This window comes from Podarcis cretensis, assembly GCF_951804945.1.
Source record: "Podarcis cretensis genome assembly, chromosome: Z".
Taxonomy (NCBI): domain Eukaryota; kingdom Metazoa; phylum Chordata; class Lepidosauria; order Squamata; family Lacertidae; genus Podarcis; species Podarcis cretensis.
Window position 1 is genome coordinate 8,430,648 of NC_137184.1, and position 26,405 is coordinate 8,457,052.

General features: G+C 46.3%; 2 protein-coding genes across 2 annotated transcripts in view; one reads left to right on the forward strand and one right to left on the reverse strand.

The window, feature by feature from the left end:
* Window positions 1-26,405, forward strand: part of SLC31A2 (solute carrier family 31 member 2) — a 543,264-nt gene that overhangs the window by 66,767 nt on the left and 450,092 nt on the right. The window lies entirely within an intron of this gene.
* Window positions 1-26,405, reverse strand: part of NIBAN2 (niban apoptosis regulator 2) — a 101,527-nt gene that overhangs the window by 52,578 nt on the left and 22,544 nt on the right. Inside the window, exon 2 of the mRNA XM_079962056.1 lies at window positions 3,682-3,812. Within this exon, the coding sequence (XP_079818182.1) occupies window positions 3,682-3,812 (131 nt within the window). The remainder of the gene's footprint in view (window positions 1-3,681; window positions 3,813-26,405) is intronic.

Below are 26,405 nucleotides of genomic sequence, written 5' to 3' on the forward strand. Positions count from 1 at the left end.
GGCTTAAAAGGAGTGCTTTGTGCATGTGGTTTTCCATATGTACACACACCTGCACAGCGTCATGGGCTTTACATGCACTGCATCATGGGCATCTACTGAATGAGGGTAAAGGGAGGTAGCTTTCCCACTGTGAATAGTCCATAATCCCCAGACTTCTAGATTTCATTTTTTAAAAAAAGAACCTGAGACATGTGACAAAATGTACAGGCACTACTTCCTTCTCTCTCTCTCTCTCTCTCTCTCTCGTGTGTTTTCAGTATTTTACTTTGTGCCCCACCCAGTTAAAAATCCCTGCCAACACCTATAAGCATCACAGCAAAGCGATAGCAGCACCTGCAGTCTCCTAGGCCACCAGAAGATCTCATCTTCGCTCCTTCCCCAGAGCTAGGCAGAGATATTACTTGTGCTGGATCAGGGCAAAGGCCCATCTGGTTCAGCATCCCTTGCACAGTTGAGTATTAGACAAATTCACGGATGCCATCAGTGACTATTAGCCACAATGGCTATGTTCTCCCCTCCACTGTCAGAGGCGGTCTGCCTCTGAACACTGGTGCTGGGAATCACAAATGGGAAGAGTGGCTATTGCATTCATCTCCTACTTGTGGGCTTTCCAGAGGTATCTGGTTGGCCTCTGTAGGAACAGGGTGCTGGAGTAGATTGAGGTACTGACCTGATCCAGCAGGGATCCTGCTATGCTCTTTTGTCAAATGCGCAAAGTTTACCCCTTGAGAACAACCAGCTCCACTCTGTGCGGTAAACTAGACTGAGAAAAAGAGAGCAGCCCTTGGTCACCTAGTGAATTTTATAGCCGAATAGGGACTTGAACCTGGCACTCCTCAAGTCCAGCTCTCTAACCAGAATGCCACACTGGGAAGGAACATCCAGCACATATGAATCAAAGAGTCAAAATGGCACTGGACTGAACCACTGGTTCACAACCAACACATACATATTAATAAACAGTAATGAGCATTTTTGAGGGATTTTGAATGCTCAAAAGCCTTTACAACTGCCCTATAAGGTAGGCCAGCATTAGTACCACCATATTGCAGTCAGGAGGATGAAGCCAAGAGCTGGCAGTTTGCCTAAAGCAAGGATGGGGAACATGTGGCCCTCCAGATGTTGCTGGACTACTTTTCCCATCATCCCTCACCACTGATCAAGCTGCCTGGGGCTTATGGGAGTTGGAGTTGAAAACCTTATGAAGGGCCACCGGTCCCCCATTCCTTCACCAAAGCCTCCTAGCAATTACAAGTACAAAGGGACTGGTCAATCTATGAGCCTCCATATCTCATTGAGGATGGTAGCTGTTTCCTAGTTCTGCTGGATCTCTCAGCGGCCTTTGACACCATTGACCATAACATCCTTCTGGATCGTCTAGAGGGGCTGGGAGCTGGGGGCACTGTTATACAGTGGTTTCGCTCCTTCCTCCTGGGCCGTGTTCAGAAAGTGGTGGTGGGGGATGAGTGTTCAGACCCTTGGGCCCTCACTTGTGGGGTACCTCAGGGTTCCGTCCTCTCCCCCATGCTTTTTAACATCTATATGAAGCCGCTGGGAGAGATCATCAGGGGGTTTGGACTGGGTGTTCATCAGTATGCAGATGACACCCAGCTCTACCTCTCCTTTAAATCAGAACCAGTGAAGGCAGTGAAGGTCCTGTGTGAGTGCCTGGAGGTGGTTGGAGGTTGGATGGCGGCTAACAGATTGAGGTTGAATCCTGACAAGACAGAAGTACTGTTTTTGGGGGACAGGAGGCGGGCAGGTGTGGAGGATTCCCTGGTCCTGAATGGGGTAACTGTGCCCCTGAAGGACCAGGTGCGCAGCCTGGGAGTCATTTTGGACTCACAGCTGTCCATGGAGGTGCAGGTTAACTCTGTGTCCAGGGCAGCTGTCTACCAGCTCCACCTGGTACACAGGCTAAGACCCTACCTCCCCGCGGACTGTCTCGCCAGAGTGGTGCATGCTCTGGTTATCTCACGCTTGGACTACTGCAACGCGCTCTACGTGGGGCTACCTTTGAAGGTGACCCGGAAACTGCAATTAATCCAGAATGCGGCAGCTAGACTGGTGACTGGGAGTGGCCGCCGGGACCACATAACACCGGTTCTGAGAGATCTGCACTGGCTCCCAGTACGTTTCCGAGCACGATTCAAAGTGTTGGTGCTGACCTTTAAAGCCCTAAACGGCCTCGGTCCTGTATACCTGAAGGAGCATCTCCACCCCCATCGTTCAGCCCGGACACTGAGATCCAGCGCCAAGGGCCTTCTGGCGGTTCCCTCATTGCGAGAAGTGAGGCTACAGGGAACCAGACAGAGGGCCTTCTCGGTAGTGGCGCCCGCCCTGTGGAACGCCCTCCCATCAGATGTCAAAGAGATAAAGAATTACCTGACATTCAGAAGACATCTTAAGGCAGCCCTGTTCAGGGAATTTTTTTATTGTGTAATGCTGTACTGTTTTTAACACTGATTGGGAGCCACCCAGAGTGGCTGGGGAAACTCAGCCAGATGGGCGGGGTATAAATAATAAATTATTATTGTTATTATTATAGACAGGAAGAGACAGCATTTTTTTTTGCTAACCCTAGGCTAGAGATGGGGAACTCCAATCATCCTTGCTGGCTGAGGCTGATGGAAGCTGCAGCCCATCAGCAACTGAAGAGCCACAGGTTCACCATCTCTGCCATAGTTTATGTTCAAGAAGCTTCCACTTCCAAAGTTAGGACACTTCAGCTAATGTATGGCCAAGGTCTGCTTCTCTGCAACTGCCCCCATTTAATTAAAGTCCTGTCTGCTGGAGCAGCGGAGCACGAGCCTTACTCCATCTTCTGCTCTTCAGATATTTGGGGAGTACTCTTATGTCTCCGCTTAATCTGATCTTCTCTAGGTCAAACATATTAAGCTTTCCTTTCAGCACTTGCTCCTCACCATCCGCCTCACACTGCTCTGGTGATCTCCTTAGAATGCAGCATTCAGAACTAAATAGTATTCCAGATGCCACCTGACAAGCACAGAACGGAGGTATTATTCTCACTAAGCTTTCATCAATGCAGGACACTTATTTTATTTTATTTATTAAATTTCTATGCCCCCTTCGGACGCGGGTGGCGCTGTGGGTTAAACCACAGAGCCTAGGACTTGCCGATCAGAAGGTCGGCGGTTCGAATCCCCACGATGGAGCGAGCTCCCGTTGCTCCGTCCCAGCTCCTGCCAACCTAGCAATTTGAAAGCTCGTCAAAGTGCAAGTAGATAAATAGGTACTGCTCCGGTGGGAAGGTAAACGCCGTTTCCGTGCGCTGCTCTGGTTTGCCAGAAGTGGCTTAGTCATGCTGGCCACATGACTGTATGCCGGCTCCCTTGGCCAATAAAGCGAGATGAGCACCGCAACCCCAGAGTTGGTCACGACTGGACCTAATGGTCAGGGGTCCCTTTACCTTTACGCCCCCTTCATCCGAGGATTATGAGGGGTTTACAGTATAAAAGCACAAAAACACAACATGATATTTGCTTTTTAAGTAGCTGCCTCACTGCTGGTTCAAGTTGTCCATTATCATAAAGACTTCAACGTTGATGGCAAAAACAACCAGATGCATCTACATGCACCCAACTTATAAAACTACTGTCTTTTTGAGCAGCAACACTGTTGGTGGTCAATCCCTGCCCTCAAATATTTCAGTCCACTTACCTTGCGGCGCAGTAGCTGAGCCTGGGGTCCACCACTGCCTTCAATTTCATACCGGACGCTGTTGAAGAGGGAGACACCATACTGTTCCTCATAGAACTGGCAAAACTCGCCCAGGACCTTGCCAGTCTTTTCTGGAAGTTAAAGAAATACATACAGATATAACAGCAGAAATACAAAAGATCAACCCTTTTGTGGGATGTGGTGAGATGATCTGGTTCTTGGCAGGAAGTAGGACAAATAGAACCATTGGCTATGTAGCCCACATGGTGTCCTGAGGATGTTGCTACAACTCTCATCAGTCCCAATGAGCATAGACAATGGACAAGAATGGAAATTAGAGTCCAGATACATCAAGAGAGCAAAAGGTATCCCCAACCCTGCAAAGGATTCTCTTCTGCTGCTTGTTGTTGTATCTATATCTCAAATGCTCCAACCTAGCATAGATTTTGAAAAAGGAAAAGGCATGTTACAGCTTTCAACATGTCATAGTGAAAAGGGGAACGTGCTTGGGGCACTGTACTTCTTTTATCAGGGAAGTCCTACTTCAGGGATTCTGTGCTTCAAGGGTGGAGAATCCAGTGGCAGACCTACAGCCTGAACTGCTATGGGGGCCCCTTAGCAACCAGCAATGAGGTTTGGGTAACCACTGTTATCATCTTCAGTGGGGTTGTTTACAACGTCTGTGCTACCGACTCTCAAACTTTGGGATTGTTGGAATATATACCTCAAAAAAATCAAACAATTTGAGTTGTCCAACTCAAATTTGGTCTACTAGAACCAAAACGTTTAAGCAGTGTGGTTCTGGGGCCCCTCCAGGATTAGGGGCCCTGAAGCTGAAGCTTCACTAGTTTCATAGTAGATATGCCCCTGGGAGAACCTACAAGCCTTTCTCTTTGACCTTCTGAATTCTCTCCAGGCCATCCCTCCTCTCCCTAGGACATCCCCTCTTTAGCCCTGCTTAACACCCAGAGTGTCTTTTGCCTGGCTGGAATGTTGAACCCAGACAATGCCTCTTGCTTATCTGGATGGAGAACAGAGAGGGACGTGTATATGTCTGCGTATCGAAGCTAGCCTGCTGCAGAAAGGAATTCACTTACATTAGTTGCTCCACACACTTTTGCTTCTGGCCCTACCCACCACTGGCATGTGACCATCGGAAGATTTCCCAGAAAGCAATGTGGCCCTTGAGCTGAAAAGGATTCCCCACCCCAGCTGTAGTTGGATCCTGCATAGAGCAGGGAGATGGACTAGATTAGTGCTGGCCAAACTCAGCCCTCCAGCTGTTTTGACTACATTTCCCATCATCCCTGACCACTGGTCCTGTTAGCTAGGGATGATGGGAGTTGTAGGCCAAAAACAGCTAGAGGGCCAAGTTTGGCCATCACTGGACTAGATAGTCTCTGAGAGTACCTTCTAACTCTTTGATTCTCTCCACCAGGGAACTTCTAATACCAATAGCCAATTGGGAACCGTAAGAGACAAAAGGACTTTGTAGGGGAAAAAATTATATACACAAACACAACTTCCCTATGAGATGAGTCAAAAGAAGAGACTGCCTTACGCCTCAGTAAACCAAGTTCTTACGTCATGGTAAAAAAACGTCCAGCCCTGTGTTGGCCAACTTTTCCTATGGATCATGCAGTGAGTAGTTGAAGGAGGCCTGAACACCTTGTGACTTTGGGGCAGGGCAGCAGAGATCAAAAGTATTTATGTATTTTTAAAAAACACATGTTTATTTTAATGGTGGATGAAACTCTTCCTTTTAGTGTTATTGGACCTCATCCATGAAAGTTAAAAGCACCCGACGACAACGGCAGGGAGTTAAGAACCTAAGAGTCTAACCCTAACCATAGTCAGCTGGGACTTCACCTGCCCATAACCTGCAGACCCAAAACAAAATAAAAAAATTCCTTCCAGTAGCACCTTAAAGACCAACTAAGTTAGTTCTTGGTATGAGCTTTCGTGTGCATGCACACTTCTTCAGATACACTGAAACAGAAGCCACCAGACCCTTCTATATAGTGAGAAGGTGGGGAGGGGTATTACTCAGAAGGGTGGTGGGATTGGGTGATTGGCAGATAGCTGTGATGAGCCTGTTGACGACTACTGGAAGGTGCTACTGGAAGGAATTTTTTTATTTTGTTTTGACTATGGCAGACCAACACGTCTACCCATCTGTAACTGCAGACCCAGGATGGGATGCTTTAGTGACTCTTACCAATAAATTTCTCAGAACTTCCAGGTATGGCAACAAGTACAGTTCCCAAGAGGAGAGCCAGGACAACACCTACCTGCACTACACTTGACATCATATATGATACCCGGTGTGAGGCAGGTTAAAAAAAGGGGCAGGGGTAGCTACTTGGTGCTTACAGGAAGCTGGCGGGGATCCCTTTGCATTGCTGGGTTGAACTGAAACCAGCAATGCAAAGCATCGCCTGGTATTTAGGGGCAGCTAAATAATCATCATTATTTGCTTTAAGTCACTGTGAATTGAACGACAGGTGGAAGGCCCTGCCCACCAGCTAAAATTCCCCCTGGGGGGGGTGTGTGGATCAGAATCTATCCTGCTTGGCTGGATCATGTTCTCCAACTGCGTGCTTGCAAATGCTCAGTATTAATACAGGTTTTAACCTAAAGTGAACCCCAAATATAGAATAATTCAGGAGAAATAACTATTTCACACTAGGGGCAACAAGCAGAGGAACAGAACAGGCAACCAGAGTTTAGGATAGTCTGCTGGGAAGTTGTCCAACGCAAGCTCCACAGAAACAGGAGCAGAACAGGTGGATGCGTGTCATGCAGCAGAACATCCCAGCAGACAGTGCCTCTTGGAGAACAGTTGCCATCTCAGAGTCATTCTGCAGTGAACAAATACACATGCACACTTGGGAAGGGTGGGAGGCAAGGTCTTTTGGGAACTAGATAAAAAACAGCTCCTATCATGCTAAAGGGAGTGACCTTTACCGATACAGATTAATGGTTCATCAAAATATGGAAATAGGACACTGCCACATATGGAATCAGACCACTGGTCCATAATGCTCAGTGCTGTCTAACTGGCCAGCAGTAGCTTTCCAGCTTTTCAAACGGGGGGTTCTCTCACAGCTCAAAGAGGACATGAACATGGGACCTTCTGCATGCAAAGAATATGCTCCACCCACGAGCTACAATGATTCCCAAGGATAAGGAAGGAATTCCAGAGAGTAAGAAGGGGGGTGGGGAGTAGGAAAAAGTAACCTTGAAATAGCATCACATCCTGTAAGGGCCCAGCCCAGCCCAAAACACAGCGGTTTCTTGAGCGTGATAGGGAGATTTCATGCTGGCTCTATGCGAGCCACAGGTTGTAAAATCAAGGAACCAAATATTATTTTATATTCTCCTCCTCCTTCATGATTCATATAGCAAACATTTTGTGCATATTGCTTTGCAAAGTACAAGAGGGCAGATGGCTAGTGCAAGAGAGTTGCAATATTCTAACATTCTACAAGTCAGACATAGGAACATAGGCACATATCAAGTCAGGTTACTGGTCAATCTAGCTCAGTGTTGTCTATACTGGTCTCAGGCAGAGGAGATTCCCAGCCCTACCAGGAGATGCTATTGGGGACTGAACCTGGAATCTTCTGCATGTAAAGCAGGTGCTCTACCACCCTTGCCCCCAATCCCAAATCATGCAGCACAAATTCAGTGTGTGTGTGTGTGCCCATTCATCTCCCACCACAGGTGCAGCTGGTGGTAAAGGTAAAGGTAAAGGTACCCCTGACTGTTAGGTCCTGTCGTGGATGACTCTGGGGTTGTGGTGCTCATCTCACTTTACTGGCTGAGGGAGCCGGCGTACAGCTTCCGGGTCATGTGGCCAGCATGACTAAGCCGCTTCTGGCGAACCAGAGCAGCGCACGAAAACGCCGTTTACCTTCCCTCTGGAGTGGTACCTATTTATCTACTTGCACTTTGATGTGCTTTCAAACTGCTAGGTTGGCAGGAGCAGGGACCGAGCAACGGAAGCTAACCCCGTTGTGGGGATTCAAACTGCCGACCTTCTGATCAGCAAGCCCTAGGTTCTGTGGCTTAGACCACAGCGCCAACCGCATCCCTGCAGCTGGTGGTACTATAATACAAATGAAGCATTCTCCCATTCTAAAAATGGCAGAATTTTAACAATAATGAATCAGAGCTGCCATCAGGAACAAGGGGAGTGTCCAGACAGGCTGTTTATTTGCACATTTGGTTGTTATTCCAGACTTTCTAGTGCAATTATCCCATTGTTTTTCTAACCACAACAAAAATCCTGATAAGCAAATTGCACTGGGAAACATGGGTATAACCAGCTTGTTTGTATAACTTGTATGTGAATACTTCGTAAAAAGCAGGGCCCAAAAACTCTATAGGAATGTTGTGGTTCAAAGCTGGAACCTACTGCTGCATCTGTGGGTACCCAAGAGCACTTTGGGCTTTGGGCTGCAAAACAGGAAGCCAACACCAGAAACACATGCACTGTGCCCCCTGTAATTACAGTCATACCTTGGAAGCCGAACGGAATCCATTCTGGATTCAGAAACCAAAGTACGGCTTCCAGTTGGCTTCAGGAAGCTCCCGCAGCCAATCAGAAGCCCCAGAGGTTGTTCGAATTCCAAAAATAGTTCACAAACCAGAACAGTCACTTCCGAGTTTGTGGCGTTCAGGAGCCAAAATGTTTGAGAACTAAGTTGTTTGAAAACCAAGGTACGACTGTATCTGTTGTTTTGCATTACAGATGACAAATAACTACGGTCTTCTGAAAAGTTTACAGTGGCCAGACAGGTGGCTCATGGGACACTCACAGCAAGCAGTACTTGAGTGCACCAGCGCTTTCCCCTCCTGCAGTTTCCAGCAACTGGTATTGAGAAGAATTACTGGCCCCGCGACGGGGTGAGCTCCCGTTGCTCGGTCCCTGATCCTGCCAACCTAGCAGTTCGAAAGCAAGTCAAAGTACAAGTAGATAAATAGGTACCACTCCGGTGGGAAGGTAAACGGCCTTTCCATGCACTGCTCTGGTTCACCAGAAGCGGCTTAGCCATGCTGGCCACATGACCTGGAAGCTGTCTGCAGACAAATGCCAGCTCTCTCGGCCTATAGAGCAAGATGAGCGTTTCAACCCCAGAGTCGTCTACAATTGGTCAGGGGTACCTTTACCTTTACAGTGGAAGGAGACTATAGGCTTCATAGCTAGCTGCCATTGACAGCCCATGAATTTGTCTAGTGCTCTTTTAAAGCTAGCCAAGTTATATAACAACAACAACAACAACTTATTATTTATACCCCGCCCATCTGGCTGGGTTTCCCAGCCACTGGGAGTCTTCCAACAAAAGATTAAAAATACATTAAAACCTCAGTGATTAAAAACTTCCCTAAACAGGGCTGCCTTCAGATGTCTTCTAAATGTCATATAGTTGTTAATTTCCTTGACATCTGATGGGAGGGCATTCCACAGGGCGGGCGCCACTACCAAGAAGGCCCTCTGCCTGGTTCTCTGTAACCACACTTCTCACAGTGAGGGAACTGCCAGAAGGCCCCTGGTGCTGGACCTCAGTGTCCAGGCAGAATGATGGGGGTGGAGATGCTCCTTCAGGTATACTGGGCCGAGGCTGTTTGATGCCCATCCCCACATTTCATGAGAGCAAGTTCCACAGTTCTACCACGTGCCATATGAATTATTTCTTTTGTCTGTTCAGCTCCACCAGACAGCCCTGAGTTCTGGTTCCCACTCATGAGAGGGAAAAAGACTCTCCCTTCAACTACCTTCTCCACCCCATGTATTAGTTTATGCACCTCTTATCATGTCCCCACCCTTTAGTCATCTTTTCTCTAAGCTAAAAGGTCCCAAACGTCGTACTTAATGCACAGCCACAAGCTCCCTGGGACTGGCCAGACCTGATATTAACACAATGAACATCCGTCTGCCCTGCCCTGATCAATAGAGCAGTCCTCCTTCATGATGCTCTTCAGCTCCTGTTATCAGATTATTTTATTTAAGTAAATAAGCCAATTAGTTAATTAAGTACTGTAATTAGTTATAATTATTATTAGCTTGGACATACTGACAACAAGGTACCCTGACAAAGGGTACCTTGTTGAAAATTGTGGAGGGAGAGAAGGCACCATCTAGCACACATTTATTTATTTATTTATTTATTTAAATTTGTACACCACTAGATTGTTTTTGAAAAAGAAAACCCCTCAAATCATGGAAACGTAACTTCGGCCCTCCAGATGATGCTGAACTACAACTCCCACCAGCCCCAGCAAGCACAGCCAATGGCCAGGGTTCATGGGAGTTGTAGTTCAGCGACATCAGGAGGTCCAGAGGTTCCTCACCCCTGGTACAGTGGTACCTCGGGTTACACATGCTTCAGGTTACAGACTCTTCAGGTTACAGACTGCTGACACAGAAATAGTACTTCAGGTTAAGAACTTTGCTTCAGGATGAGAACAGAAATCGTGCTCCGGCAGCGCAGCGGCAGCAGGAGGCCCCATTAGCTAAAGTGCTGTTTTAGGTTAAGAACAGTCCTCCGGAATGAATTAAGTACTTAACCTGAGGTACCACTGTATAGAAGACATCCATGCCTAAGATTTTCATTTTCATCCCAATCTGAAAAAATGAAACATTTCTTGCAATATTCAGACCCCGATATTAAAAACGATAGAAACAGAAGAGAAAAAAATAGGTTCAACACCCAGGAATACTGTAGAAAGTACTGGATTTGTTTGTTTATTAAAGGATGCACTGGCAAGAGTTTAACCAAGCACACTTGACCTCTCCATCTGCCTGCGGTTATTGTTCATAGAAAAACCACAGTAGTTTCATGATGAAAATGCAGAAATGGCTCTTTGCTTTCAATAAAAAACAGATGGAAAAAGAAAGTGTGTGTGTGTGTGTGTGTGTGTGTTTGGGTGAACTAAATTCAGTGCTGAATTGAACTACAGAACTTGCCCTTGCAGTGACAACCACCAACTTTAATGGCTTTAAGGGAGAATAGGAAAAATTCACGGAAGATGAAGGCTCTCAATGGCTACAAGCCATGATGGCTATGTTCTGCCTCCCCAGTCAGAGGGAGCAGTGCTCCTGACCCAGCAGGGCTCCTCTTAAGTTATAAAGCTTCCTCTTAAAGCAGCCCCAGTGGTGCTGTGTGTGCAGTACATTAGCTGGTCAAGAGTTTTAGACAGTTGTGGTGCACAGGTTCATGGGGAAACTCGAAAAATTAGAATATCGTGGAAAAGTTCCTTGATTTCAGTAATTCAACTTAAAAGGTGAGATTAATATAGGAGATAGACCCATGACATGCAAAGCGAGATATGTCAAGCCTTTCTTTGTTATCATTGTGATGATCATGGCGTACAGCTGATGAAAACCCCAAATTCACCATCTCAGAAAATTAGAATATTCAATGATAGCAGCAAAACAAGGATTGCAAAATAGAGCAATATTGGACCTCTGAGAAGTGGAAGCATATCTCACTTTGCATGTCATGAGTCTATCGCCTATATTAGTTTCACCTTTTAAGTTGAATTACTGAAATCAATGAACTTTTCCACAATATTCTAATTTTTCGAGTTTCACCTGTACTCAGGCAAACACAAGAGTCTTAAAGAGACAATAAATGGCTACTAGCCAAGATTATTATGTTTCCCCTCCGCTGTTGGGAGGTTGTGTGCCTCTGAATGCTAGGTAAAGGTAAAGGGACCCCTGACCATTAGGTCCAGTCGTGGCCGACTCTGGGGTTGCGGTGCTCATCTCACTTTATTGGCCGAGGGAGCCGGCGTACAGTTTCCGGGTCATGTGGCCAGCATGACTAAGCCGCTTCTGGCGAACCAGAGCAGCGCACAGAAACACCGTTTACCTTCCCGACAGAGTGGTATCTATTTATCTACTTGCACTTTGACATGCTTTCAAACTGCTAGCTTGGCAGGAGCAAGGACCGAGCAACGGGAGCTCACCCCGTTGCAGGGATTCGAACCACCGACCTTCTGATCGGCAAGTCCTAGGCTCTGTGGTTTAACCCACAGCGCCACTAGTGTCCCGCTAGTTGCTACAAATTGCAAAAGGGGAAAGGGCTGTTGTGCTCAGGTCCTGCTTGCCAGTTTCATACAGGCCTCTGAGTGGCCAATGTGAAAACAGGATTCAGTACTGGAATATTGGAGTAGGTACGGGCTGAAGCTCCTTTGTTGACTAGCAAGGCTGCTCTTACACCTCAATAACTGTTGATATATACCATTGTTGTACTGTGCATTTGGGGTCTATTGACCGCAATAAAGCACTGTGTGTGTGCGCACGCCCGTGTGTGTGTGTGTGTGCGCACACACTGGAATAGATAGGCCAGTGGCCTGATTGAGCCAGCCACTTACGTTCTTTAGGTATCAGGACAACTAGAAAGAGAGAAGTCCTGAAGCACCCAATGGCAGGAAGAGAGAAAAGTTGTGCTTTTCCACCGTCTTTGGCATGAATAAAAAGCCTGTTTTTCAATGCTTTCATTGAACGTAAAAACAAACAAACAAACAAACCCACACACATTGAAAAGCCATAAAATTTGACAAAAGAAAATGATTAGCAGGCTGGAGCAACTCCTCTGATGAGAAAAGGTTACAGGGAGGGAAGTTACTTAGGACTTGACAGAGATGAATAAATGATGCCTAGCATGGGGGAAGTGGCTGATCCTACAAGAATCTAGAATGGTCACTCAATAAAATGGAAAGGTGGGAGATTCAAGGAAAGGGAAAGGAAGTACTTCTTTACACAGTGGTTAATTGAACTATGAAATTCACTCACGGCCAGATTTAGGTTTGATGGGGCCCTAAGCTACTGAGGGTAATGGGGCCCTTTATATGTCCAGCTGTCCTTTGTCAATTGCCACTGTTTTTTGTGTTGAATATATGCTATATAGTAATTTATGGACCTAATAGGTATCTAAAGCCATTCGCACATAACAAAATATGTTTTTCCTCTCAAAGTAATTGTTGAACTGAAATATAATTAATAAGAAGTATATTAACAGTGAAATACAATTAAGAATAAGTATATTAATAGTGAAATAATTATTAAGCTCTAACTGTATGCATGTTTTGTTTTATTTGTTTTTTTATCTTATATTCCGGAAATGTACATCCAGGGTTTTTTTTTCCCTCTAAATTTTTTGGGGGGCCCCAAGAGAGTGGGGCCCTAAGCTATGGCTTGTTTAGCTTATACGTAAATCTGGCACTGAATTGACTGCTGCAAGAGGCAGTGATAGCCACCACCTTAAATGGCTTTAAAATGGGTTTAGAAAAATGCAGGGAGGATAAGGCTGTCAGTGGCTATGAGTCCACCAGCAGGACATTTTCATTTATGGCTCACTGCTTGTGAAATTCTCTCTCAAGGAAGGGCTTATCCACATTTCTTTTTGTCCCGTGCCTGGAAAGCGTGCACCCTCAGAAGTTCTCAGCTTGTCCTATGCTTTCCAGGCATGGGTCCAAGTGATTGTCTGCTTGTCCCAGTGTTTCACCCAGGAAAAACATGCAGTTTAGTGCTAAATCAGGGCAAACATCAAGCTGCACAAAATCTGCTTGCTCCGATTCAGTGCTGATAAGCGGGTTCCTCCAGGGGATAGTGGCAGGACAAGCCACTATGTTCCACACGCTGCCATCATCAGCCTCCATTCAGCACCAAGTAAAGATCAATCTCTTCTCCAAGGCATCTGACAGATTATGATAAAATGGGTTGTATCCACTAAAATAAATCAGCATGGCTAATTTAGGCCCATTAATTTCTATGGGTCTAATCTGAGTAGAAATTAGCTAGATACAACCCAGATTTCTGCTGCTGTTTTTTGCCGGGTTTCCTTATGGGTCATTAGAATGGTTTTATTGCAGTGCATTCCTTCCATTTGTATGCTATGCCATCTGGCACTTTGTGCTTTGGAAATCACTTACAGACTCTTTTTGTAGTGACCTATTAAGAAATGAAACCTCAGCGCCTAGGACTTGCCAATCGCATGGTCGGCGGTTCGAATCCCCGCGGCGGGGTGCGCTCCCGTCGTTCGGTCCCAGCGCCTGCCAACCTAGCAGTTCGAAAGCACCCCCGGGTGCAAGTAGATAAATAGGAACCGCTTACCAGCGGGAAGGTAAACGACGTTCCGTGTGCTGCGCTGGCTCGCCAGATGCAGCCTGTCACGCTGGCCACATGACCCGGAAGTGTCTGCGGACAGCGCTGGCTCCCGGCCTATAGAGTGAGATGAGCGCACAACCCTAGAGTCTGGCAAGACTGGCCCGTACGGGCAGAGGTACCTTTACCTTTATTAAGAAATCAGGGACGCGAGTGGCGCTGTGGGTTAAACCACAGAGCCTAGGGCTTGCCGATCAGAAGATCAGCGGTTTGAATCTCCACGATGGAGTGAGCTCCCATTGCTTGGTCCCTGCTCCTGCCAACCTAGCAGTTCGAAAGCACATCAAAGTGCAAGTAGATAAATAGGTAGCGCTCCAGCGGGAAGGTAAACGGCGTTTCCGTGCGCTCCTCTGGTTCACCAGAAGCGGCTTAGTCATGCTGGCCACATGACCCGGAAGCTGTACGCCGGCTCCCTCGGCCAATAAAGCAAGATGAGCGCTGCAACCCCAGTGTCGGTCACGACTGGACCTAATGGTCAGGGGTCCTTTACCTTTACTAAGAAATCAAAGGATGATTATTATTACCATTGATTAATTCATCAGTCTAGGATCAGAGACAGTATCAGTTGCTGGGAATCACAAGTGGGGAGAATGCATTGTTGTGCTCAAGTCCAGCTTCTGGGCTTCCCAGAGACACCTGGTTGGCCACTGTGAGAACAGGGAGCTAGACGAGGCACACCTTGGGTCTGATCCAGCAGCCAAGCTCCTCTGCTTGTTCTCATGTAGTGCAACAGCAACTAGAAGCTCAGACTGCCTTGAGAAGGATGAGAATGGGCAGTGGGGGATGGGGATCTGTACCGTGGTGGGTGGGTCATCACAACTGCCAAGGGAAAAGATCTGACTCCACATGAAGTCATCTGAAACAAGGAAGCCTGGCAACCTTCAGTTCTGCTTTGTGGGAATCCCAGTCTTGCTGGCTTAGTCACAGAGCTTCTTTCCCAACTGACCTCACAGGGTGGCAAGGCAGCAGTGGGGGGTGGGAAGGCTGTGTTTTCTACTGAAAGCAATGTGTGATTCATAGCCCAAAACTGCAAGCCATGCAGAGTATCTGAAAAGCCCAGAAGAAAGCCTTGATCCACCTCCAGGGCTGGTTATGCAAAAGAGAGAAGCATAAAACAACTGTATGCGGACATAGAACCCTCTCCCAAGGGGAATGCCGTCTGAGTGTTCCATACCCAGCCCAACAGTTTTCTACAGAAGGTTGAGGAGGCAAGGGTTGCAAATAGCTTCCCCTCGCCTTTCAGGTTGGGAAAGGCAAAAGGTACAATAAAACTCAGGACCAGAACATTGTGTGGACTTACAGTGGTACCTCGGGTTAAGAACTTAATTTGTTCTGGAGGTCTGTTCTTAACCTGAAACTGTTCTTAACCTGAAGCACCACTTTAGCTAATGGGGCCTCCCGCTGCTGCCACGCTGCCGGAGCACGATTTCTGTTCTTATCCTGAAGCAAATTCTATCTCGAGGTACTTATTTTGGGTTAGCAGAGTCTGTAACCTGAAGCGGCTGTAACCCGAGGTACCACTGTATTTCCAAGACTGCAACATGCTTTTTCAGATTCTGTTCAGTCCCCTTTGCACATTCTCTCTCGTGGCAGAAAATGAGATTTTTTTGGGGGGGGGCGTTTCAACAGGTGCACAGTCACCAACTGAAATATAGGCTTTAGCATATCCAATCCCCCCCCCATAATTTTTTATTATTTTCTCTACACAAACATTCTTACAATACATTAATCAACATATAAACCCGTTTGCTCTGCAGAGCTTGCGGCTTCCCTCCTTCCCTTCAGCTGCTATCCCTTATCAAATCCATTCGCGTATTTTAACTTTTAGCATATCCAAACTTTTGTGTGTACCAAGGAAAAAAGATAAGCAACATCCCCACTACGTACTTAGTGCAAAGGGCACTGAGTATCCTGCAACTTGGCTGATTTAGGGGAAGGGCTGTAGCTTAGTAACAGAGTGTATGCTTTCCATAAAGGAGGTCCCAGGTTCAATCCCCAACATCTCTAGGTGAGGTCCACAAATGTCCAGTGTCTGAAACTCTGCAGAGTCTCTGCCTGTCAGCATACACATTACAGTACTTAGATGGATACACCTGGTAGCCTATCCAGGAGCTCCCTGGGCAGAGGAGGAGGAAGGGGTGTGTAGTGGGGTGAGTAGCCCTGGGTGTCACCACTGACGGGGTGACAAAATGCCGGGCAGCACTCACCGCAGGGCTTGCAGCACACCCGCAGGCTCCGTGCTGCCCCAAACGGTCCGCCTACCGCCTCCCCCTCAGCTGTAGGGTGGTTGAGTGAGAGGAGGCAGGCAGACTCCTCAGAGGTCCCATGGAGCGTCCTGCCCCGGCTGGCGTCGCCCCCGCGGGCAGCTGGCCCCGCCCCTGGGCACAGGGCACGTGTGCCGCCCCAGGCGCCTGATCGGCTTGTTCTTCCACTGTTCCTGGGTTCTTCTTTAGACAAGATATGATTACAAACCCCAGAGATCTCTCCTTGGCTGATTTTCCACATTTGGGCCTCCAAACTTTCAAAACACACACACACACACACACAGAGAGAGAGAGAGAGAGAGAGAGAGAGAGAGAGAGAGATGCCAAGTCTAATAACCAGACAAGCAGGTTTGGAGGAGAGGGACTGCAGCCAACAAAGGAAAAGAAAAAATAGCTCCTATTCCCCCTTCCCTCTCTCTCAAGAAATCATGTGAAAATGAACGTGCTCTTTAAATAGCTGCAAAGCTGGCTACAGTCAGATGGTCCAGTAGCAGGGAAACCTTGGGACTTAAAAGAGTTAGATGCATGAACGGTGGATGAAGCCTCAGATGACAGATGACCCCAGACTGAAAATGGAGGAGGTTTCCTTCCTATGGACGCTTGGCAGAAAACCAATAGGCCTCTCCAGGAATCCTTTCTATTGCGTATTCAGGACGATCTGTGCTCATGAGGGTATTGGGGTAGTTATACATGATCCTGCTTCCAATGCTGTTTACACTTGGAAAGGTTTGGGGAGGTTTCATTTCCTATCAAAGCAAGTCCTGTAGCTTCCGGCCAAAACCCTGAAATCAAGAACGATGCAGGCGTTGTTGTTTGTTCTGCTTTTGCTGCGCTGCAGCACAAGTGTCCCTCCAGACAGCAATAATGTGACAATAATGAGGAAGCGTCGCACAACATCTGACAACGCAGAATGATGTGTGGATGGTCCAGTATCAATCCAGCACTAATGCAGTATTATTTCCTCAATTACTTGCTGCAGAATAGAACACACACAACACACCCTGTTGCACAAGCTCTCCCCCCCGCACACACACACGAAAAGCCCAGTCTGAAGGGACCTCAATTTATCTAATGTAAAATTGAAGAAGGTGCTTATGTTGCATTATTTTTAAACAGGTCTTCAGTTGGTTTGGGGGCTTTTTTAAAAAAACAAACAAACCCCAACAACTATGTTTAGTTTTTATGGAAATTTCCTTGAGACATATTTAAAAGGTGACCCAGTCATCACCCCGCCACAGTTGCTAGGATGAGTGCATCCTTCCAGCAGTTTAGGTTTATGGTCACTGGGGGCTCCTGGTGGTGATGAGATTTTTTTTATTATTACTTTAAAATGCTAACTTTCCACTGATTATATCCAAGGCTGTTCACAAAACCAAGTTTTAAAAACAGACGACTGAAGCTCTTTAGAAGAAACAAGCAAAGGCTGAAAGTTCTAATGCTGAATACAACCTACTGTAACGAAGAACTTTAGACTCCCAAGAGAGCTTATTGAAACTGTGCAACCTATAGATAAATGCAAATCAGAGAGTGGTTAGTGTCAGACTAGGACCAAGGAAGGTAAAAGTAAAGGGACCCCTGACAGTTAAGTCCAGTCGCAAATGACTCTGGGGTTGCGGCGCTCATCTCGCTTTACAGGCCAAGGGAGCCGATGTTTGTCCGCAGACAGTTTTTCAAGGTCATGTGGCCAGCATGACTAAGCCGCTTCTGGCCCAGTGGAACAGTGACACCAGAGCAGTGCATGGAAACGCCGTTTACCTTCCTGCTGGAGTGGTACTATTAATCTACTTGCACTTTTGGCGTGCTTTCAAACTGCTATGTGGGCAGGAGCTGGGACCGAGCAATGGGAGCTCACCCCATCGCGGGGATTCGAACCAACTTTCCAATTGGCAAGCCCAAGATTCAGTGGTTTAGACCACAGCACCACCCACGTCCCAGGACCAAGGAGACCAGGGTTCAAATCTTCATTCGGCTATCAAGCTCAAGGGGTGATCTTGGACACTCAGCCTAACCTACCTCACAGGGTTGTTGTGGGGATTAAATGAGGAGGGGGAGAATCATGTATGCTACCTTGAGTATTTTGAAGAAAAAGGTGGGATATAAATGCAGTAAGTAAATAATGAAATGAAATGAAATGAAATGAAATGAAATGAAATGAAATGAAAAAGGCCATCAACACAGCACTGGGAACAGGAACAGCAAGATGACTTAGGCTCAATAAATGGGAGAAGAGTTCAGCATTACAACAGACTGCCATGCTGCAGACATTTGCTCCAGAAGCAAAAATGGGTGGTTTTGCAATCATTGAAGGCCTACAACCCAGTCGTAACACAGAGTTCCTGGAGGGGAGGGGGGGAAATACCCTGTTTTCTGCTTTTGCAATTTTGATACTGCCTCTTCTATGTCTTGAAGGGCAACTGGGCTTTCAGGCAACTGGCACTTGGCTGCCTGGGGTGAATATTTGGCCATATAATTGGGTGGGGGACCAAAACCTACACAGGTTGTTAGCAAGAGAAATAGACAGAATAACAGGGGTACTACAAATTGTGTGTGCAGGGGGGTGTGGGGCATGGAGAATGAAATATCCCAGGGACTAAGGAGGGTCTGCTTTCCACACAGAAGGTCCCAGGTGTGACCCTCAACATCTCTGAATAGACCTGGAAAATATACCTGCCAGCCAGTGTTGACAATACTGAGCAAGGTGGATCAAGCATATAAGGCAGCTTCTTATAAGGCTTATAATTCAGTGGCAGAGCACCTGCTTTGCATGCAGAAGGTCCCAGGTTCAATCCCTAGCATCTCCAGGAAAGGCTTGGAGTGTCCCCCTGCCTGAAACTCCAGAGAACCACTGCCAGTCAGTTTAGACTGTACTGAGCTACATGATCTGACTCAGTAGAGGGTAGCTTCCTCTGTTCCTACCAAGGAGAAGCCAGGCAGGTGAAGGAAAGAGAATTTGATGAGCAAGTGTCTCCGGTCTTACCAGTTGACACCAGGGCTGTCGATACTAAGACAACCCATAATCACCCACATATAGAGATTAAGGCCTTCAGGCAAAACAAGAAGAGTTCCTTCTTCTTTTCCCTTAAGGCACAGGAACTTCTCTCCTTCCTGTCCTAGAAAAGGGTAGAGAGAAGTGCCCAAAGGCAAAAACAAGCTGCTGCCACCTGGTGATTCTCATAACAGGCAGTTCAGGCAATTACCTGCTCCCATGTACAAGCATCTCAGGTTCTGGACAGATATCAGCATGAGGGATGTGAAGTTGGGCAGATAGGAAGCTGCTTTATACAGAGTCAGACCCATTGACCCAGCTAGCTCAGTACTGACTGGCAATAGCTCTCCGGGATTCTGGGTATGGATTTTCTCCAGCTCTACCTCCAGATGCCAGGGATTGAACCTGAGACCCTTTGCATGCAAAACAGATGAGCCATGGGCCTTCCCCTTCCCTCCTTAGTCCATAGGACAGTTTTTGGATCTCCATCTGTTGCTGGACTACAACTCCCATCACCCCTAGCTGGTAGAACCAATGGTCAGGGATGATGGTAGTTGTAGTCCAACAACAGCTAGAGACCCACATCTGAGAAATGTTGCCCTAAGGTATTTCCTTTTTCCTACTGCACCAAGTCAAATCATTGGTCCAGCTAGCTGAGCACCAGGATTTCAGACAGGGCTCTCTCCCAGCCCTACCTGCAGATGCCAGCAATTGAATCTTGGATCTTCTGCATGCAGAGCAAATGCTCCACCATTGTTGAGCAACATCCCTTCCCCCATGTCAAAGGATACTTATACACGTAGGAACACATGAAACTGCCTTATATAGAGTCAGACCATTGGTCTATCTAACTCAGTATTGTCTACACTGACTGGTAGTGGCCTTCCAAGATTTCAGGCAGGTTTCTCGCCTAGTTCAACATGGGTACACCACTGCTTCTTGAACCTGGGACCTTTTACATGCAAAGGGAGATGCTATTCCACTGAGCTGAAACCCTACCACTATGCTTTTCAAGTGGTAGCCATCAACTCCTGGTCAGCCGCAGACACTGGGGATTCATATACAAAGCACATGCTTCCCCACTTAGTTACGTCACCCTCTGCTCCCTAGCATTCCTTCTGCATCTTTTAAATGTCAGCAGAAGCTCACACCTCCAAGTCTGAATCACCCATATGCTTAATCTCTCACCATGGACAACTACGGATTAGCTGCAGACACACACAGTATTCCAAAGGGACACTTGAAGCTGGGGTGGGAGGGAAGCAAACTGGCCAAGTTTTCATTTTTGATTTTTACACACAGCACAAAACTTCAAACAGAATGTTTTCAATTTATATTTGGGAATGGTGGGAAGACTTCTTTCTGGATTTCCTCCTGGGGAAGGAAAAAAAAACTCCTGTCCCTTTTCCTCCAAGGGAAAACAGAAAAGGAAGGTACCAACTTTTGGATTCTAGGGGAAAGGGGAAGGGGGTGGGGAATCAAATGATAAAAGACTTCCAACCAGCTTCAGACATCAGCTATTTACAGTATTTCCTGCTTTTTCTCCCCCTGCCAGCCATGGAATGTCTCCATTCCAAGGACTGAGGAGGCAGGGGGAGAGAGACAGAGACAGAGAGAGATGTTGTTAGCAGCCTCTGGGAGGAAATAAACATAATGCAAAGCTAAACATTTGTTTGGGGGCTGAAATTCAATTTGTAGAGGCAGGTAGAAGGTCTTGGTTGCAAGACCAGATGATTTAGAGACAGATTTCCTGTAACAGCTCTGCAGAGTTTCTGGCAGAAGGCGGTACACAGGAAGCATGCTTACACATAATTAGTCCATTGGTCTATCTAGTTCAGTAATGTCTCCATTGACAGGCAGCAGCTCTCCAGGGTTGCAAACAGGTGGCCTCTCTCAGTCCTATCTGGAGAACTACAATTCCCAGAGTTCCCTGGGAAGAAGGCTTGGTTGATAAACCACTTTGGAAATTGTAGCTCTGTGTCAGCACCCTTAACAAACTACAGTTCCCAGGATTTTTTGGGGAGGGTGAACCATCACTGTGAAAAGTAGCATTATAGGGACTGAAATGTATGGTGCAGATGTGGTTTAAGTGTGGACATACATCTGGCAAACCAGTGATCTCCACCTCCACCTATGTACAGTGATACCTTGGTTCTCAAACGCCTTGGCGTTCAAATGCCTTGGTTCCCAAACGCTGAAAACCCAGAAGTAAGTGTTCCACTTTTTCGATGTTTTTTGGAAGCTGAATGTCTGATGCGGTTGTCGGCTATTATTACCAGGGCGCCTGCACCAATCAGAAGCTGCGCTTTGGTTTTCGAACATTTCAGAAGTCCAATGGACTTCCGGAACAGATTAAGTTTGGCACTTTTGTTTTTGCTATTTATTTTGCATTATTGTGGCTTTTCGATTAATTTGTTTTTGTGACTGTGTGGAACCCAGTTCAGCTACTGACTGATTGATTGTGTGACTGCGGAGATGGATAAAAGCCCCCCATCCAAACAATGTCTATCATCAGTGCAGGTAAGAAAAAAAAGGAATTTTTATTTTTATTATCTACAATACTGTCTTATTTATTTTACAGTACAGTACATTGATTATTATGGGACGTGGGTGGACACTATGGTCTAAACCACAGAGCTTAGGGCTTGCCGATTAGAAGGTCGGCGGTTCGAATCCCCATGACAGGGTGAGCTCCCGATGCTCGGTCCCAGCTCCTGCCAACCTAGCAATTCGAAAACACGTCAAAGTGCAAGTAGATAAATAGGTACCACTCTGGCAGGAAGGTAAACGGCATTTCCGTGCACTACTCTGGTTCACCAGAAGTGGCTTAGTCATGCTGGCCACATGACCCGGAAGCTGTCTGCAGACAAACACCAGCTCCCTCGGCCAGTAAAGCAAGATGAGCACGCAACCCCAGAGTCATTCGCGACTGGACTTAACTGTAAGGGGTACCTTTACCTTTACCTTTACCTTTACCTTGATTACTGCTTTCATTTTATAGATCAATGGTGTTGTTAGATAGTAAAATTCAAGTTAAATTGTTGTTTTAGGGGTTGTTTTTAAAAGTAATGCAAAATCTATTTTACATTACTTACTATGGCAAAACATGCCTTGGTTTTGAAACTCTTTGGTTAATCAAGAACAGATTAAGTTTGAGAACCAAGGTACCACTGTATGTAAAATGTTGCCCATACATTGCGTTGGCAATCATTCAGCAGCATACATTTGTTGTTTAAAAAGAAATAAATCCCAAGGCATGAAACTGCCCAGGGTGGAGGAGAAATTAGGTTCAGCTTATTTGTAGTTCCTGAAAGAGCACACAAACCAAAATGCAGCCATCCTTTGAAATCCACACTTCTCTGAATTTTGCAATGCATCTCTCCAGCCAAGTAATGTGTGCAACAGGGCATCTACTAGGGCAAAGTGTGCAAGCAGATGTGTAGATGAGTAAAACAATGTAAAAAAACAGCATTATATTGAGGGAAATGCCTTTTACAACATGTGTTCTCTTGGGATAAACTGCGTACAAAAATGTGTAGATTAGGGAGAAATTTGCACAAAAATGCATTTTCCCAATGACATTTTAAAATAAAAATTCACAAACTGATGTGGAAATGTGGAGAACTGATGTTTGTTTGTTTGTTTGTTTGTTTTGGGGGGGGAATGAGAAACCTAAATTTTACTTCTGAATAAACAAGGATTTTAGATCTGGCCACAAAGGCCCCTTGGCACAATACTCATTCAGAACCCAAAGCACAGAAATGAAAAGCATCCAGCTCAGGTGACAAGCACAAAACCAAGGAGCAGTTTCACAAGGGACAGGGTTAATCTATAATTTAGTCAATGATTAGCTCAAATCTCTGTTGCTCCCCTGCTACAGTGGAAGCCACAGACGAGAGGCAAGGAACCCAGGAAATATGCAAGACACTTGCCAAGCCCAAGCCACTAACCTGTATTTTACACACACACACACACACACACACACACACACACACCACTGCTATCCATTGCCTTCTAGTTTATACACACAGACGGCTTTATGAATAGACGGAAGCAGATTTCTATCTCAATGCAAACAAAGCCAAACAAAAGCTAGGGAGCCCTTTTAAAAAACACACCCTGCTCCAGAGGCCATGAAGCGTCCACAGGTAAACACCAAGGCAGCGACTCTACCAGCCCACACCACCCGCCCTAAGAAAGCAGTCAATGGAATTCGGAAGAACTCAAGCACTACCCAAAAGGAACTGGGCTCCAAAGGGCCAAGACCAGAATCAATGTCATAACCTATACAGACAGAAGACCAGAGGTTATCCAGAAGGTGATCTCTCAAAGGCACAATGGTTCCACTGACTGGATATATCATTCAGGATCGCAGTGCTTCCAAAAAGGGATAATTTGTGTTCACTTCCACCCACAGAGCAGAGGTGAGCAACCTGTGACCCTCCAGGTGTTGCTGGACTAAGACCTCCCCCATCCTCTGACCACTGGCCACACTGGCTGGGGTGAGGAGTAGAGTACAATATCAGAGCTTCCCCATCTCTGCTAGGTAGTGAGTTACTGTAATGTATTTAAATAAATTAAAGCATCAATCAATTTGTTTAAAATATATATTAATCAACTCCCCCTTAAATTGATTAATCTACATGGGGCAGATTTTCAAACAAGTTGTGAATTATGGGCATGTCTGTTTAAAGACACAAAAAGGAAAGGCCAGTGAGAAGTTGCTTTCTTTCATTAAATTATATCTTCTTACACTTACTTGACTGGTTTTTATATATATATAAAGGAAGCTATTGAACATTTGGTAATACGTACATTGAAGTATTTATAAAGGCTAATAATAATAAAAAAGTAACATAGTTTTAATAGGGACGCGGGTGGCGCTGTGGGTAAAACCTCAGCGCCTAGGACTTGCCGATCGCATGGTCGGCGGTTCGAATCCCCGTGGCGGGGTGAGCTCCCATCGTTCGGTCCCAGCTCCTGCCCACCTAGCAGTTTGAAAGCACCCTTATGTGCAAGTAGATAAATAGGTACCGCTTTATAGTGGGAAGGTAAACGGCGTTTCCGTGTGCTGCTCTGGTGCCGGTCTGCCAGAGCAGCTTCCACGTGACCTGGAAGTGTCTGCAGACAGCGCTGGCTCCCAGCCTCTAGAGTGAGATGAGCACACAACCCTAGAGTCTGTCAAGACTGGCCCGTACGGGCAGGGGTACCTTTACCTTTTTAACACCAAGCAGAGTGGTGTACCAGATCCTGAAAGTTGGTTACAAACATTAAATACATTTTTGCACATTTGTTTTGCATATATCATCTGCTTAGTCTGCATCTAATAGCCTTGGGCAATTTCTGCACTTGCCTAGTAAAAAAATCAAATAATTTTCCTGTTCCACAGGGATCTGGGGGAGTTTATACAATTTATTTTGCCCTGTGAAGTTTGCAGCAAAGGTGGAACTTGATTTCAGGTGCCAAGATCTGATCTCTATTCCTTTAATGGTTCTCATTTACCTCAGCACCTGGCTTAGAGAACCAGTACACCACCAGACACCGGTTTTGTAGCAAAACTGAATGCCCCACATACAGTCTCAGACAGATACTTCAGGGCAACAGATGAGGTTCAAGAGCAGATAAGAGTGCAAAAACCAGTTTGGCAAGGGCAAGCCTTCCACCCCAGTGCCACGCCTGCGGTAAATAAGTGAGAATACAAATTGTTCAACATCGCATCACACCCACATCACATCATCATTCCCTTCCAGAAAAGTTGGTGGGTGTCTGTTTCTTCTTACAGAGAAGAGATGGGGAACCTGTGACCCTCCAGAGGTTGCTGGATTACAGCTCCCATCACCACTCACAACTGGCCACGCTTGCTGTGGCTCATGAGAGTTGTAGTTGAGCAGCATCCAGTAGGCCAGAGGTTTCCCATCCTTGCTGAAAGCTGGCCATGTATTTGAACTAATCCATGCCTCCTATTGCCACTCCATCATTCATGAAAACCTGTTCTGGGTCCCTCTAGGGCAGGCATCCCCCAGATGTTTTGGCCTACAACTCCCATGATCCCTAGCTAACAGGACCAGTGGTCAGGGATGATAGGAATTGTAGTCCAAAACATCTGGAGGACCGAAGGTTGGGGATGCCTGCTCTAGGGGAAACAGCCCAGGAACATATTCAGAAGTGTGGGACCATTGACCTAGTTGCTGGAGTGCCCACTGGAAGTGGTGGTGCAGAAAAGATGGAGACGAACATTGGGCAGAGTCAGAGCCAATGACAGACAGTCAATTCATTCTAGCTTTGCCCCTGTCCTTCTCCTTGTTCTACAAGGGGAAACACCAAGACAAAGGAAGAGGAAGTTGAAAATCAGGGCCACTCCCTGGACTGGATGTAAGAAAGAAGGCAGGCAGATGGGAGGCTGGCTGAGAGCGGACTGAGGCTGGTGGGGCTGTGCCCCATTTGCACCAATGGATGAGCCTCTGCTGGTTCAGGTGGCCAGACCTTCAGCAGGTGCACATCAAACATTTAAAATTCTCCTGTTATGTCCCATTAATATATAGTATTCGTCTTCTTTTTTTGGCAGATTTGAAGAAGCCAGGGCTGCTTTATTCCCCTCTCTTGGTTTCTCATCCCAGTTGAATTCATGGCTGATGAAAGAAAAGAGTGTGACCTAGGAGTGGGGAACCTTTAGGCCTCCAGATGTTGTTGGACTAGAACTTCTATCACACCTGACCTTTTGGCCATCCTGGCTTAGGCTGATGGGGGCTGGAGTGCAACAAGATCTGGAGGGCCACAAGTTCCCTATCTCTGGTGAAACCCAATGAGAAAAGTTATAACTCACATTATAGAGATGGAAAGTCAGCTACCAGTAACATTATGAAGGATCTTTTCCATCCCAGAGGAACCTATGGTTTTACACGCTAAAGTGTTTTAAAAACAACACTAACATAGCTTGGAAGATTATCCTTGGCCAAATTACATACGATTCATCAAGCAGAATCTTGATCTTACAAAGATTTAATATGATGCCAGAACTTGTTTTGGAAGGCAGATATGCACATGTTCCATAAAATGGGCCCATTTTGGGTCCTCACAGTCCAGGAGAAAGGGAAGATATTGAAAGCTGCATTTTCAAATGCCCCACCCACATAATTGATCTGTCATGACTATTTTGCCTCCAGCTGCTCTTGAGTAAGGAAAGGCTTTCATATCTTCAAATGGTTTTATCTTGTCAGTGAAGCAAAGTTTAAGCACACAGACACACTTCAAATCAGCAGCTTCTACATTAGTTGGGGATCCTTTTTCAGTTTGAGGG